The 14,753-nt window shown below is 40.2% G+C and overlaps 1 protein-coding gene across 3 annotated transcripts; it reads right to left on the bottom strand.

Annotated features, from left to right (window-relative positions):
* Positions 1-875: 875 nt before the first annotated feature.
* On the bottom strand, positions 876-13,506 carry MPZL2 (myelin protein zero like 2). 3 transcript variants are annotated; one of them, XM_059930302.1, is made up of 6 exons: positions 12,811-13,503; positions 11,670-11,836; positions 11,193-11,403; positions 8,237-8,384; positions 5,068-5,143; positions 876-2,747 (listed from the first exon to the last, which is right to left on the bottom strand). In XM_059930302.1, exons 1-5 carry the CDS (start codon positions 12,866-12,868, stop codon positions 5,080-5,082), a joined length of 648 nt encoding a protein of 215 aa, XP_059786285.1. In that variant the 5' UTR covers positions 12,869-13,503; the 3' UTR covers positions 876-2,747; positions 5,068-5,079. The 3 variants fall into 3 exon arrangements, with proteins under 3 accessions (XP_059786285.1, XP_059786287.1, XP_059786288.1); XM_059930304.1 differs by lacking the exon at positions 5,068-5,143 and having other exon boundaries at positions 12,811-13,294; XM_059930305.1 differs by lacking the exons at positions 876-2,747; positions 5,068-5,143; positions 8,237-8,384 and adding an exon at positions 8,934-9,105 and having other exon boundaries at positions 12,811-13,506.
* Between the last annotated feature and the right edge of the window lie 1,247 nt (positions 13,507-14,753).

Here is a 14,753-nt window from a genome sequence, read left to right as displayed (position 1 = left end):
TATTTATTTTTACGGAATTCTGAAGGACTTGATCGTCTTGATCCCCTTGACTCTAAGCCAGAAGTCCTTTTTACTCCCTACAGATTATTTTATTTGAATGCTCTCAGAATAGATTTCTATAAATTTAGAGTTCAGAGGGGCCTAGGAGATCATACAGGATCAGTCAGTGAATAGATAAATATGTATTAGGCCTTCCTGTCAATTTGTGCATCAAGACTGTTTGGTTCGTGTTCTTTTTGTGTGTGTGTGTGTAGCTATTACAGCATCCAGTTCAGTACTTACCTAAATTGGGTGTTTATTAAATTGCTGTTGACAGTGGCAATGATGAAATCATTACAAAAAGGAGCTGAGATTTGTGCCACTTTTGGTTGGAACAGTGAGGAAGTGCTTGAAGTGAAATGAAGAGATGGTGTCACATTCTTCTGAAAAAGAGATGGGATGGTACCCTGCTCTAATCATTAGTCAACCTATTCTCCTGGAATCTATGTATATTTAATGAAAGCAAGAGAGGAACGAAAATATGCTTCAGCTTTTGGGAAAGTTAATAACTTTCCGTTTTTCAACTCCCATTCCTTTACTAGACTTGAAAGCTGGTAGTTTTCTCTATTAAGAAGGTAATGCAAGAGTATCAAATGGAAGAGATGATACTGTTCCTTCAAAAGAGTCCCCAAACTAAGTAGTTGGTTGTGCCCAATTCTCGGTTATTTGAAGCAATGTGGAAATTCATACAGGTTTATTTATCCAGTAGAAACTAATTCTATCCATTATTGACTTCCAGGCTGCCTCTAAGAAAATTTTTCAATGAAGATAAAATGTATTCCCATCAGTTTTCTGTGACCTGCTATGTAAAAATTTTAGATTTGCATAAAAGCAAATTATATAATTGTAATGCTTTATTACTGAAGGTTATTTACATAGTGTTTAAGGCACAATAAAAAATAAGTTACAATACAGAAGTTCTCTTCAAATAAAAGACACTGAACAGCCGGGCTATATGAACACTTGAATATTTAGCCAAGACACAAAAGCTACAATTTTGCTGGAAAAACCTTCCATGAATTTTTAACTACCTCTTTACACTTATGGAACATCACCCAGGCCATCTGTTTGAAGAAATACCCAGTTACTATATTTTCAAAGGTTGAATTATGGAGAAAAATAGAAAATGTGAAAGGTAATATAGACTTTAAATCTAATTTTTACTTTCAAAACTGGGTACTGAAACTGTACTTTTTTAGACAGTATAAAAGGCAAAATGAGACAGGTATGGAATGCATTTCAGAATCAAGGTTCATATGTAAATTATACCAGGTTTTTTTTTAGTACTGGAAAAAACATCAAAGTTCATCATCTTTAAATACAGATAAACTATTTGGAAATTCCAGTTTTAAAAGAAATAACATCTTCAGCCTAGTTGGTGAAAACTGAAAATATCAAGCTGTAAACATGGGGGGCAGGGGCTAGAGGGAGAGGTTCCTAAACATTTAGATGTTTTCTCTTCTTTAAATAAGTGCTGCAGTAGCTTAAGTTTGGAAAGACACTGGGAGACTAGACACTTTTTCAAAAGCACTCTTCTTTCCATGACCCACTTATAAAGTTTGTTTTATCTACTAATATAAGAGAAAAAAAAAAACAAAGTTGGTTTCATTCTGTTAGTTTTGGTATTTCTTTGCCCCCATACCAAATCCTCCCCCCAAATAAGCAACTGAATTAAAAAATAAATAAAAGAAAAAATTTTAATCTCTTCCAGTTCTCAGAGCTTTGTATAACACTATACAAAATTATTATCATTTAGGGTGATTTTTTTCACTAGCTCTAAATTTTTTAGTTGTAATATACTCCTTCAGAAACCTTCCATTTAACAGCTTAATGATTCCAGTCTACAAATGAGCATAGATTTTGCTCTGTTGTTATAAATAATTGAATTGGGGGAAAAACTATAGTAAGCTAAACAGTCATTCACTGCTCATGAAAGCTCTGAGCTGTTGATTGCTTGTCACAGAAGAGAAAAAAAGTGACAAGCAATTCATCTTGAGGTGGTGTTTGTCAATCTACTAGCATTTCTGTAACCTTCCCTAGTTACTCTGTGGTTTAGACTTGTACTACTGTAAACCTTGGATCAACTGACCAAAAACAAACAAAAACAAAAACCTGCCATCTAGGGTATTGAAAGAAATTTGATAAAATGTGTCCCATACTTAAGGAGAGCCATAAAAATCAAACTGTTCTTTAACAGATTGAATTTAGGATTTTCTGTTAATCAAAAACAGTTGGGAGAACTAGCTCACCTTTTAATCGAGAGTGTGAGAAGGAAAGAGTAAACATGTTAACTTTAGTAGCAAGAATGCTGCTCTAAGGAAGCTAATATATTAAAGGAAATGTTATGACACACAAGTTGACTTTTATCCCATTTGATGCCAATATATATGTATACAAGTCATAATCCACAAGGAGTGTTTAAGGGCAAAAATGTAGCTTCCTAGTATATAAAAGCTAATGAGCATTTGAAAAAAATACAATATTTGTACTCTGAAATTAAATAAAACCTTAGTAACAGGGCTGTGTGTGAGTCTGCTGGTATCTGCTCAAGAAGGGCCCTATGCTGGCACCAGAGGAACGTTGCTTGTCTAGGTGGTTATATACTGCAGAGCTGGTTGGAAGACAGGTCACAACTGGAAAAGCCAAAGAAAAGCTTCCATTAACTCCAACTTATCTCAGGGTTCTTGTTCTTGGAAATCTTCAGCTTCCTGAAATACGAAATAAAAGTTTAAATGGATAATGTATATGGCAAGAGTGCAATAGGAGTACCTGGCATTATGAATACATACGTATATATATAATCTATTCTCCATCGTGAAGGAAAACATTCTTAAGTATATTTGTCCTCTTCTAACTTAACTTTTAAAAGAAATTTCCTGATCCTTATTACATATTTCTGAGGGTCAGTGTCCTTAATTCATAGTCTCTGCCTTGCATGGACACTTGGATGATCCGTAGCTGCTCACTCACATGCATTCATTCTTCTCTCTCTCTCCCACCCCCACCATCACTCCAACCCCTTTATTATAAACAAAATCAAATATACAGAAAAGTAAAGAAGGCAGTGTATGGAATTCACTATCACTTAATTTTAAAGGTTTTTTGTTTTTTTTTTTTCCTTATTTGCTATAAATACATATATTGGTGGGGGCTAAAGTTTTTAAAACAAATTACTGACATTTTAACCCTAAATACTCCAATATGCATTTTTAAAATAAGGACATCTTCCTATGTAACTACAATACCCTTATTATACCTAATAAAAGTTAACAATAATTCCCTATTGTCCAGATTGAAAATTTTCACATTAAGACTTTCCCATTGTCCCCCCAAATCTTTTTTACAACTAGTTTATTCAAATTAGTATCCATCCAGTCAGGGATCGTACACTGCACTTGACTGTGTTAATTCCTTATATATCTTTTTTTTTTTTAATTGGGGTATAATTGCTTTACAATATTGTGTTAGTTTCTGCTGTACAGCAAAGTGAATCAGTTATATGTATAAATATATTCCCTCTTTTTTGGAATCCTTAAATTTTTTTCAATCTTAGCCTCCATCTTTATTTTCCATGACTCTGGCTTATTAGAAAATCTGCTTGATTTTAAAAATAGCCCTTGGTAAAAATCTCTCTGACACCAAACTTTTTTTCTAGGTTTACAATAGAACCATTTTTCTCCATATTCTATTTTATAAATCCTTGAGAACTTTCACTGGAGCTTTAGGCTATAAAAATGTGGCTCCTGGGGGCTTCCCTGGTGGCGCAGTGGTTGAGAATCTGCTTGCCAATGCAGGGGATACGGGTTCGAGCCCTGGTCTGTGAAGATCCCACATGCCGCGGAGTAACTAGGCCCGTGAGCCACAACCACTGAGCCTGCGCGTCTGGAGCCTGTGCTCCACAACAAGAGAGGCCGTGACAGTGAGAGGCCCGCCCACTGCAATGAAGAGTGGCCCCCGCTCTCCACAACTAGAGAAAGCCCTCGCACAGAAACGAAGACCCAACACAACCAAAAATTAAAATTAATTAATTAATTTTTTTTTAAAATGTGGCTCCTTTTGCAAATAATAATAGTGGACCTACTTCAGAGAATAGAAGAAATTGTGATCATATGAAAAATAAATCATCCTACCTTTTAAGCCTAATAAACCTAAAAAATGGAAAAACAAAACTACACACCACTAAAATTGGATTCATAGTCCCAATAACTAAATGAGAGGAGTAGAAATCAATTCCAAATAATACAAAAGTTCTCCTATCAAAATGGCAAGCATATCTATTGAGTCACTCTCTTAAATGCCATGATTAGTTTACAATAAAACAAAAGAAAAAAAGCAGATATTCTTTCATTTAAAAAAATTTATTTACATGTTGAAAGTTAATTTATTCTTTGTGGTGGTAAATATAACCCCAAAGCCTCAAATAATCATAGAATTATCTCAGCTTTACTGGTAGTAGGGTCTAGCTTCCTGTCCTTTGCACAAAACACACTCAAAGGGGAAGCCATCGATAACACAAGAGAAGCCTTTCATCTCTCTGCCCAACTCCTGTAATTTCATACAGGAAACACCTATCATATAATCTGGGAGATCCACAGTAGAAATGAGCCATATAAGAAAGCTAAGGAGGGACTCCCCTGGTGGCACAGTGGTTAAGAATCCGCCTGCCAATGCAGGGGACACGGGTTTGATTCCTGGTCCAGGAAAATCCCACATGCCGAGGAGCAACTAAGCCTGTGAGCCACAGCTACTGAGCCTGCGCTCCAGAGCCTGAGAGCCACAACTACTGAGCTCACGTGCTGCAACTTATGAAGCCCATGTGCTCTAGGGCCCATGTGCTGCAACTACTGAAGCCCTTGCCCTAGAGCCCGTGCTCCACAATAAGAGAAGCCACTGCAGTGAGAAACCCGCGCACCGTGAGGAAGAGTAGGCCCTGCTCACCGCAACTAGAGAAAGCCCACGCACAGCAACGAAGACCCAATGCAGCCAAAAAAAGCTAAGGAAAGAAATGAACCCATTTGTGAACCTTACCATCTAATAATGTTAGTCTGTGTCTTCTAAATAAACAGAAACCTTTTTTTCTTGGTTGAGCTTTTCTTCTTCTTTTCTGTAACATAGAAGCAGAAACCAATGTCAGGGGAACAAGGCAAGAAGCAAGGGAGGCAAATCCTACAAAGGTTCAGGTGAGATATATTCCCCCAAATTTGGGGAAGAATTGTATGCACCTGGGAGTAGATCCAAGCTTACAGAGTGCTAAACCTATTAGCACTATCTAATAATACTCATACCTCCACATGACCCTGGGTATCTGAACTTAGACACTTTTCAGAATATTTCTAGAAGAGAATATCATTTGGGAACTCCAGGTTTAAAGCAGACACCTTAGTTTACCATTAGTATTCTACCTCTAATTCTACTTCCTATTCAAAAAAGAAAAGCATAAAATAAAAAATAAAACAAACAAAAACAAAAAAAGACTCACCTAGAAGTCATCTTTATTGATTGTATTCTATTCAAACCAACTCAGAGTTGGGTTCATTAGTCTCCTTAAAAATCAATTCTATTTACTATAGTAAATATTTCTTGAGGAAAAGAAACAAATGGTGCTGGGACAGCTGAAAAATTACAACTGCAAAAGAATAAATTTGAACTCCTACTTCACACCATATACAAGAATTGATTCAAAATGAATCAAAGACCTAAATGTAAGAACTAAACTGTAAAACTCTTAGAAGAAAACATAGGCATAAATCTTTTTGACCTTGGATTAGACAGTGGTTTCTTAGATATGACACCAACAAAACAAGCAACAAAAGAAAAAAAGATAAATTGGACTTCTTCAAAAGTTAAAGGATACTAATCAAGATAGTGTAAAGGCAACCCACAGAATGGGAGAAAATAATTGCAAATCCTATATCTAATAAGACGCTTTTGTATACTCCAAAATATATTTTTTAAAACTCTTAAAACTTAACAATAAAAAGACAAATAACCTAATTTTAAAGTGGGCAAAATATTTGAATAGATACATCTCCAAATTAGATATTTAAATAGCCAATAAACACATGGAAAGATGCTCAGTGTCATTAGGAAAATGCAAATGAAAACCTCAATGAGATACCACTTCACACCCACTAGATGGCTATAATCAAAAGGACAGACAATACAAGTGCTGTTGAGGATGTAGACAAACTGGAACCCTCATACATTGCTGGTGGGAATATAAAATGGTGCAGCTGTTTTGGAAAACTGTCTAGCAATTCCTCAAGAAGGTAACACAGAGCTACTACATATCCCAGTAATTCCACTCCTAGTTATATACACGGGAGAATTGAAAACATATGCCCATGAAACTTGTAGATGAATGTTCATAGTAGCATTAATCGAAATAGCCAAAAAGTGGGAAAAACCTAAATGTCCATCAACTGAATGGATAAACAAAATGTGGTATATGCATACAATGGAATATTATGCAGCCACAGGAAGAATGAAGTACTATAACATGGATGAACTTTGAAAGCATTATACTAAGTCAAAGAAGCCAGACAGGGCTTCCCTGGTGGTAAAGTGGTTAAGAATCCGCCTGCCAATGCAGGGAACAAGGGTTCAAGCCCTGGTCCGGGAAGATCCCACATGCCACGGAGCAAATGAGCCCGTGCACCACAACTACTGAGCCTGTGCTCTAGAGCCTGTGAGCCACAACTACTGAAGCCTGTGCACCTAGAACCCCTGCTCTGCAACAAAGAGGAGCCACGGCAATGAGAAGCCCGGGCACCGCGACGAAGAGTAGCCCCCGCTCGCCGCAACTGGAGAAAGCCCGCACACAGCAACGAAGACCCAAGGCAGCTAAATAAATAAATAAATGAATGAATAAATGAATAAATAAATAAATAAATAAGAAGCCAGACATAAAAAGTCACATATTGTATGATCCTCTTTATATGAAATGTCCAAACAGGCAAATCCATAGAGACAGAAAGCAGATCAGTAGTTGTCAGGGGCAGGTGAGAGAGGAAAATAGGGAGTGATGGCTAAAGGGTATGGAGTTTCTTTTGTGGAGGTGATGAAAATATTTTGGAATTAGTGGTGATGGTTACGCAACTTTGTGAACATTAAGTAATGAATTCTATTATATGTAAATTTTATCTCAATAAAAAAAATATTAAGCACCTTATATCAGCATGGCTGACTTTGCTAGGCACTGATTCATAGAGCCCCTGCTGACAGCCCAGTGGTTCTTAGAAATGTATGCTTTACATTAAAAGTGAGGAATATCCAGGACTTCCCTGGTGGCACAGTGGTTAAGAATCCAGCTGCCAGTGCAGGGGACATGGGTTCAAGCCCCGGTCCAGGAAGATCTCACATGCCGCAGAGCAACTAAGCCAGTGTGCCACAACTACTGAGGCTGCACTCTAGAGCCCGAGAGCCACAACTACTGAGCCCACCTGCCACAACTACTGAAGCCCGTGCGCCTAGAGCCCGTGCTCTGCAACAAAGAGGAGCCACCGCAATGAGAAGCCCTCGCACTGCAACAAAGAGTAGCCCCCGCTCGCCGCAACTAGAGAAAGCCCGTGTGCAGCAACGAAGACAACGCAGCCAAAAATTAATTAATTAATTATTTTTTTAAAGTGAGGAATATCCTAGAAAAGCTTTACATAAGTAAATTTTTATAATATCAAATCCTGCATAGTAAAGAAAGCTTATAATAAAATCTGTAAAATTAAGAAACTAAAGTTACTAGGCCCACAGACATAGAAAACAAACTTACTGTTTGTTTGTTTGAAAGAGTGGGGAGGGATAAATTAGGAGATTGGGGTTAACATATACACGCTATAATATATAAAATAGAGAACAAACAAGGACCTACTGTATAGCACAGAGAACTATATTCAATATTTTGTATTAACCTATAAGGGAAAAGAATCTGAAAAAGAATACATATATATATATATATAAATCACTTTACTGTACACCTTAAACTAACACAACATTGTAAATCAACTACACTTCAATTTAAAAAAAGCTAAAGTTACTAATTCACACCCTAATTTATCCATCCTGTGAATTTGAATTCTTTTATGTAAGATAAACTCAAGAGGAAGGACATCTGTTCAACAATTATTTAGCCCCACTATAAAATACCAAGTGTTGCCATAAAACAGTGTTAAAAGAAGACTTTCCCAGAACTGCCCAGCCTTACGATTTTATCTCCACCACTTTATGAGCTCTTTCAGCCCGTCGCTTTTTCCGGAAATGCTGGAAGAGGACCACCACAATTACTATTATGACCATCAGTGCACAGGCGGAGCCAATGGCCAGAGCCAGGAAGTGGATCTCAGAGAAGCGTACTGTAAGGAGAAAAGATCAAGTTGGGGTTCTGAAAAGAGGAAGACTATAATGAAATCTAAAGATATTCATCCTTTTTTAAAAAAATAAATTTATTTATTTTATTTATTTATTTTTGGCTGCATTGTGCCTTTGTTGCTGTGTGCGGGCTTTCTCTAGTTGCGGCGAGCAGGGCCTGTTCTTTGTTGCGGTGCACGGACTTCTCATTGCGGTGGCTTCTCTTGTTGTGGAGCACGGGCTCTAGGCGCATGGGCTTCAGTAGTTGTGGCACGCAGGCTCAGTAGTTGTGGCTCACGGGCTCTAGAGCACAGGCTCAGTAGTTGTGGCGCACGGGCTCTAGAGCGCAGGCTCAGTAGTTGTGGCGCACGGGCTCTAGAGCACAGGCTCAGTAGTTGTGGTGCACGGGCTTAGTTGCTCCACGACATGTGGGATCTTCCTGGACCAGGGCTCAAACCAGTGTCCCCTGCATTGGCAGGCGGATTCTTAAGCACTGCACCATCAGGGAAGTCCCAAGATATTCATCCTTAAATGGAATCATTTAAGGGGTGTATTTTCATCTTGAAATGTAATCTTCCTTTCTTCTACGATATTAATTTTGTAAAGTCTAGTAGCAGTAGAAAAGCCTTACAGGGATTTCCCTGGCGGTCCAGTGATTAAGACACCGTGTTTCCAATGCAGGGGGCGCAGGTTCAATCCCTGGTTGGGGAACTAAGATCCCATATGCTGCGTGGTGTGGCAAAAAAAAAAAAAAAGTAGGAAAAACATACAGACTACTTTAGTGGTTCTCAAACTTTGGTTTTAGGAGTAGCAGCTACAGAATTACTTGAAAACTTTGATATGCAAGTTCTATCAGGCCCCACCCCAGACCTACTGAATTACAGGGGGGGGCCCAGCAATCTGTTTTAATTTGTCCTCCAGATGATTCTGATGCATGCTAAAAGTTTGAGAACCACTTGGCCAATTGAGCTACCTAGTGGGGTAAGGTTATTGCTGACCTAATCGAATCCAGTGTCTAAACTATTTCTCCCCGAATCCTTTTCCCCTCTGTCATGCAGTCAGTCATTTATTCAGGCTTATTAAGGGCCTATTATGTTCCAGGGACTCTGATGGAAATACAAAGCCAAAAAAGACATTATCTTCAAGGAACTCACGCCCACTGGAAAGATAGACAAGTAAATCAGTAACTATAGTCTAGTGGATATATGATGCAAGAGAGAACCCAAAGGGAAGGGTCCCTAAACCAGGCTAGAGTCTGTGAAGCCTGGGTCTCTTAATTTTTACCTTGATTTCTGATTTAAATTTCAACGAACCCTCAGAGCCAGAAAAGACATTAGAGAATATCTAGCCCAGGGGTTCCCAGCCTGGAGTCTATGAAGGAAGATGGGGGGAGCAGGGCACAAGCCCACAAAATCTATGTCATATTGTGTGTGTACATCGTTTGTGGTAAACAGGGGTTATGGCATTCATTAGGTTCTCAAAGAGTAGTGATCCCAATATGTTGAAGAACCATGTGTTCTTATCTACCTGTTCATTTTGCAGGATAAGAAACTGAGAGCCAAAGATATTACATTACTTCTTTCAATACTCAAATGACTTCTCCAAGATCATACAGCTCTCTATTGATAGGGTCTTGAAGGATGATAATAGGAATGAAAGGAGGAAATGATACCACTTTATAGGCTTTTACGTTTTGGGTAGTAATGTTGTGTGTTGGTTAAGAGCATACAGCAGAGACAGCTAGGTTAAAGTACCAGGTCCTGTGTGATTTGGGGTAATTAACGTCTTTGTTTCTTCAGTGTATAAAATAGAGACAACAATATTCACTTCTTGAGTTCTTATAAAAACTAAAATTGCTTATGTAAATTGTTCCACGCTGTGCCTGCACATAATAAACTTTCAATATATGGTAACTATTATAATTTTCAGTACAATTCAAGAGTTTGGGGGGTTTTATTTTTATTACTTCATTTTATCCTCACCATAATCTTTGCTATATTATTCTCACTTTACAGGAGAAAAAGAAAAGTTATTTACAGCTGGTAAACTGTAGCAGTACTCAAACCCAGATTTACAACTTGTAAGTTTTATGGTCTTTGCTTTTTGTTGTCTGGCAGTTTTCCAGGTTGTCCTTTATAGAACTGCAGGCAATACAGTGCCTTAGTTTGGAGCACAATTTTGGAGACAGAGATGCTTGGGTTTGAGTTCTGAGTGACTCCATTTATGAGCTCCATGACTTTGGACAAGTGACTTAACCTCTATGAGCATCGATTTCCTCATTAGTAAAATGGGTGGGGGGGAGCACACTAAAAGCACAATAAATTGATATGATATGTAAAGATTAGATATGATACGTAAATCCCCTAGCACATGGGAAGTGTTCAATAAACAATAACTACCCTTATTGGTATCTGCCTCCAACAGTGGTTGTGAGAATTAAATGAGATAGTACATGTCAAGAACTTTGGACAGTGCTTGATGTAGAGTAGGTACTCAATAGTACCTTGTGAATAAGTGAGTGAATGAATGGACCTATTGTGTTAGCCTTTATCAGAGGGTTGCTTCCTCTCCCTTTCACGATCTCAATGCCATTTTTGTAACAGATTCCTTAGGTCCCTTTATTTTCTGTTTCTTTCCACAGCCAAACAAAGCCTTTCTCTTTTTTACCCCAGGACTCTTCACTCTCCCTCTGCAGTTTCCAGATCCAAAGGGTTGGTCCTTCTCTCTACTCTTTCAGCCATCACAAAAGTTTGCCCCTCTCTTTTCTACAAGCTCTCACGCTTTCCAAAACGATTTTTCTCTGCATCACCTACCAGTGTGCACAACGCTGAGCTGGATCTCCCCTATCAGCCCATCAACATCAGGTGGGTTCTTCACCTGGCAGGTGTATGTCCCATTGTCATCAAACTGTAGCTTCCAGAGGAGGATGGAGACATCATACCGCTCAGGGTTCCCATCCCAGACCACCCGGTCCTTGAAACGCCCACTCATGGGTCTGAAGGGATCCACATGGTAGTAGAAAACCTAGAGAGGAGAAATGGCCAAAGGTCTTATTTGGTACCTGGGCAGGGAGGCTGAGATGGCAGGACCAGAAGAGAAATGCAAGCAAGCCTGACTGTCCCATCTGCAGCTCTCCTGCAAGAACCTCTTGCTTTCCCCTTCGCCAGCCTCTCAGTTCTGTCTGTTGATTTGTTTCCCAGCTTTACCCTGTGCTTGTTGCTAAGAAAAATACAGGAAGGGCAAGGAGAAATGGACTGGCTTATTTTCCTAACCAAGGGACCCTTACTTACAAACTGCTCAGACCCCCCATCTCGAGGACGGAAATTCCAGGTCACTGTTAGAGTGTCACCCACAGGGGCAAAGCTGGAGAAAGTGCATTTTAACCGAACATCGGTCCCATTGACAGCCTCCAGCACACGGGGAGTGTAAATTTCCACAGCTGCTATTGGCCAAAGAGCTGCAATGAAAAAAAAGGGAAAGGAAGGGTTAACAGGAGATGTGTATTAAGAGAATTTCTGCTGACACTACCAAAATAAAGGTCTGAGTAGGGCATCAAACAGAACTGAGATGCCCCAGCTCTCACTCAAACTCACTTCACTCAGAGTCTACATACTCCTACTACATGCAACCTTGACCCTCCCATTCCTTAAACAACTAAAAATACCACACAGTGCTCTCACTTTCTCCAAAGCATGATACCCTAGCCTCATGGTACCCACTTCAAAACTGCTGTAACAAACTACAAACATCGGCAAATAAAATTGAAAGCAGAAACAAAACATCAGAACTAATCAGAACATGAATTAGACATGTATTCAGATTAAGCATTGTATGTTATGTGTCTGATGGTCCCCTAGCAGGTAAGTTTTCCAGAAAGTGTCCTTGTTATGTGAATTTCACACTGTTCCTAGTCTTCTGCAGAAACTGAGTTAATCAGTCCCAGACAGTTTAGCTTGCCTGCGCCGCTGGAACCTTTATACCACATGGCATTTTTTTAGCATGATATTTACATTTAGAATGTGCATGTTGGGGCAGTTACAAAGCCACAGTGGGTCTCTCTCCTTAACAATCTCAGCTTTCCCAGTGCTGCCGAGAGCCCCAGACAAGACCCACACACAGAAATCGAAGTGCCAGGTTCTGCCAGCAGTGGGAGTTTGAGAGTAGCCACAAAAAATGGTGTGTAACCTGAGATTAGAAAACCCTCTCTGTGCCTGAATCACTGGCACCTGAGAACACACCTAAACCTGTTTTTCCAAAAGCAACTCCCCCACAACAACCCACCACTTCAGTTTCACTAAAGTCAAAACTAAAACGAAATGCAACTGTGGCTCAGGCTCCAAAAAAAGACTCTTGCAACTTCTTCGACAATTAGCTAACTTTATAGGGTAGGCAGTGAAGGAGGTAGGCTCAGAGAAGCCCGAGAGCTCTTACCTGTGAGCTGTACGCCGAGGAGAAAAAGCACAGCACGCATAGGGCTCTTGCCATACATGAGGGAAACCCAGCCCTGGCCCCAGAGACCAGACCGGGCAGACCGAGCGCTCCAGCACCCTGCCAAGGCCACTCCAGGAGGAAAGCACACTGCGTTTTTCCGGAGAGGGGAGTCAGTCCCTCACCTATGGGAACCTGAGCACCCGTGCCTGTGAGTTATTCCTGCTCTGCCGGTGCTGGAATGAAAGGTGGGGCCTCAGCTCCCAACGCCCTCCTTCCCTCCTTCCTTTCCTCCCTCCCACCCTCTGTGCTACAAGCGCGTCTGCAGAAAGTCCCATGCAGTCCTGTCTTAACTTTTCAGTTTATCTGGACCCTGGCCTCTGGATGGCCTTGAAAACAGCCAGAGGAGGTGGTGCCCGTCTGAAATGTCCCAGGCTGCTTTGGTTCTGGCCCACACACACACGTTTTTTTAAAAACAGGTTTCAGGCTCGCCTGAGAAGTGAATGCTGAACCTACCTGCAGTGATTCCACTTATCAAAGCACCTCCCTGGGGCCACAGCAGCGAAAACTGGGTTCCCAAATCCAAAGTAATCAGAATTCCTTAGGACCCTCTGTGTTCAAAAAGTCCTACAGTTTATACCCTCAATTTTAGCCAAATGTTACCACAAGGATTGCTGTACCTTTTCTAGCTGCTACCTTTCCCCGAGACCCACCTAAAATAGACTGACCAAAACAAATCTCAGTGTTTAATGACCCTTTACGTTTAAAGGATTTAAAGAGGAATCAGGACGTCATCCCAGCTCTTTTTTTTTTTTTTTGGCTGCACGGCATGTGGGATCTTAGTTCCCCAACCAGGGATCCAACCCATATCCCCTGCAATGGAAATGCAGAGTCTTAAATCCCCTTTTTTGACTCTTAAATCTAGTTCTCTTTCCACAAAATAATAGCTAATGTGAACAATCAGACAGAGGACTCTCAAGGAAAAGTTTTTCCTAATAACTTTTTTGTACCTCAGATTTTATCTGCCATTTTGGGGGCAGCCATCTGTCTGAGAAATCTAAAGATTTGAGGACTTTAAATGAGAAAAGGTGCCTCCTTGTCTGGAAGGACGATGGGTGATTGTTACAGATTAATGAAGCAGCGTGGAAACAGCAGTAGGAGGGGGATGAAGATTACGCACACAGTTAAGAAGTAGGCTTGACCAGGAATCTAATCTAGAACAGAAGAAACAAATTGCCCTTATCCCTGGATTAGCAATCTAGAAGCTCTTTAGTGATTCATAAAATCTCCTAGTGAAACCCTGGAACAAAGAAGTTTCCAGGAGGGGGAGGAAGGGGCAAGCTACCTAGAAAAAATAAAACAGCATAAAGAGGGAAGCAAAGAGAAAATTCCACCTAGAGAGAGGCAGATTACGGAAGAAAAAGAAAAGCAAAGGAGGAGAGAAAAGCAGCAGGAGAAAGATGTCATCATGATGGAGCAAAAAAAGGTAAACAACAGCAAAAATCAGTCCCCATTAGAACTGAGAAAACAGGGGCTCCCCCAAATGAAGATCAGCGGTGTCCCAGCGTGAGTGTCCTGTGAAGAGTGTTTCTGAACACAGAATGTTTAGCTCCTTTGTCAGCTTCTAGGTCGGAAATGCTGGGGAAACATTTCAAATGGTGATAGGATAAAAGAGCTTTTCTGGTATGTAGGTCCAAAGAGTTCAGCTCCAGGAGCCTGAAGGAAAAGGAGTTAAGGAAACTTGAGCCTCTTTGTTGGTTTTCAGATTGCAGGGCAGTGCAGCTCTGGAGAGGTAAAGCCTGAAGTTTTGAAGTCTACCACAAATTGCAAACTTTGGTGAGAGGTAGGGTTACCAAAAGGCTCAGGGATGCAGTGAACAGCAGCATGAGAGGAATCGGGGCGAGAAGGACTGAACAAACTGCCCCTTTGTCAGGAGGAGAAGATTC

Source organism: Balaenoptera ricei, chromosome 8, assembly GCF_028023285.1.
Source record: "Balaenoptera ricei isolate mBalRic1 chromosome 8, mBalRic1.hap2, whole genome shotgun sequence".
In the NCBI taxonomy this organism is placed as follows: Eukaryota; Metazoa; Chordata; class Mammalia; order Artiodactyla; family Balaenopteridae; genus Balaenoptera; species Balaenoptera ricei.
The sequence above is the reverse complement of the archived record's forward strand: the minus strand, read 5'-3'. Positions and strand labels throughout refer to the sequence as shown.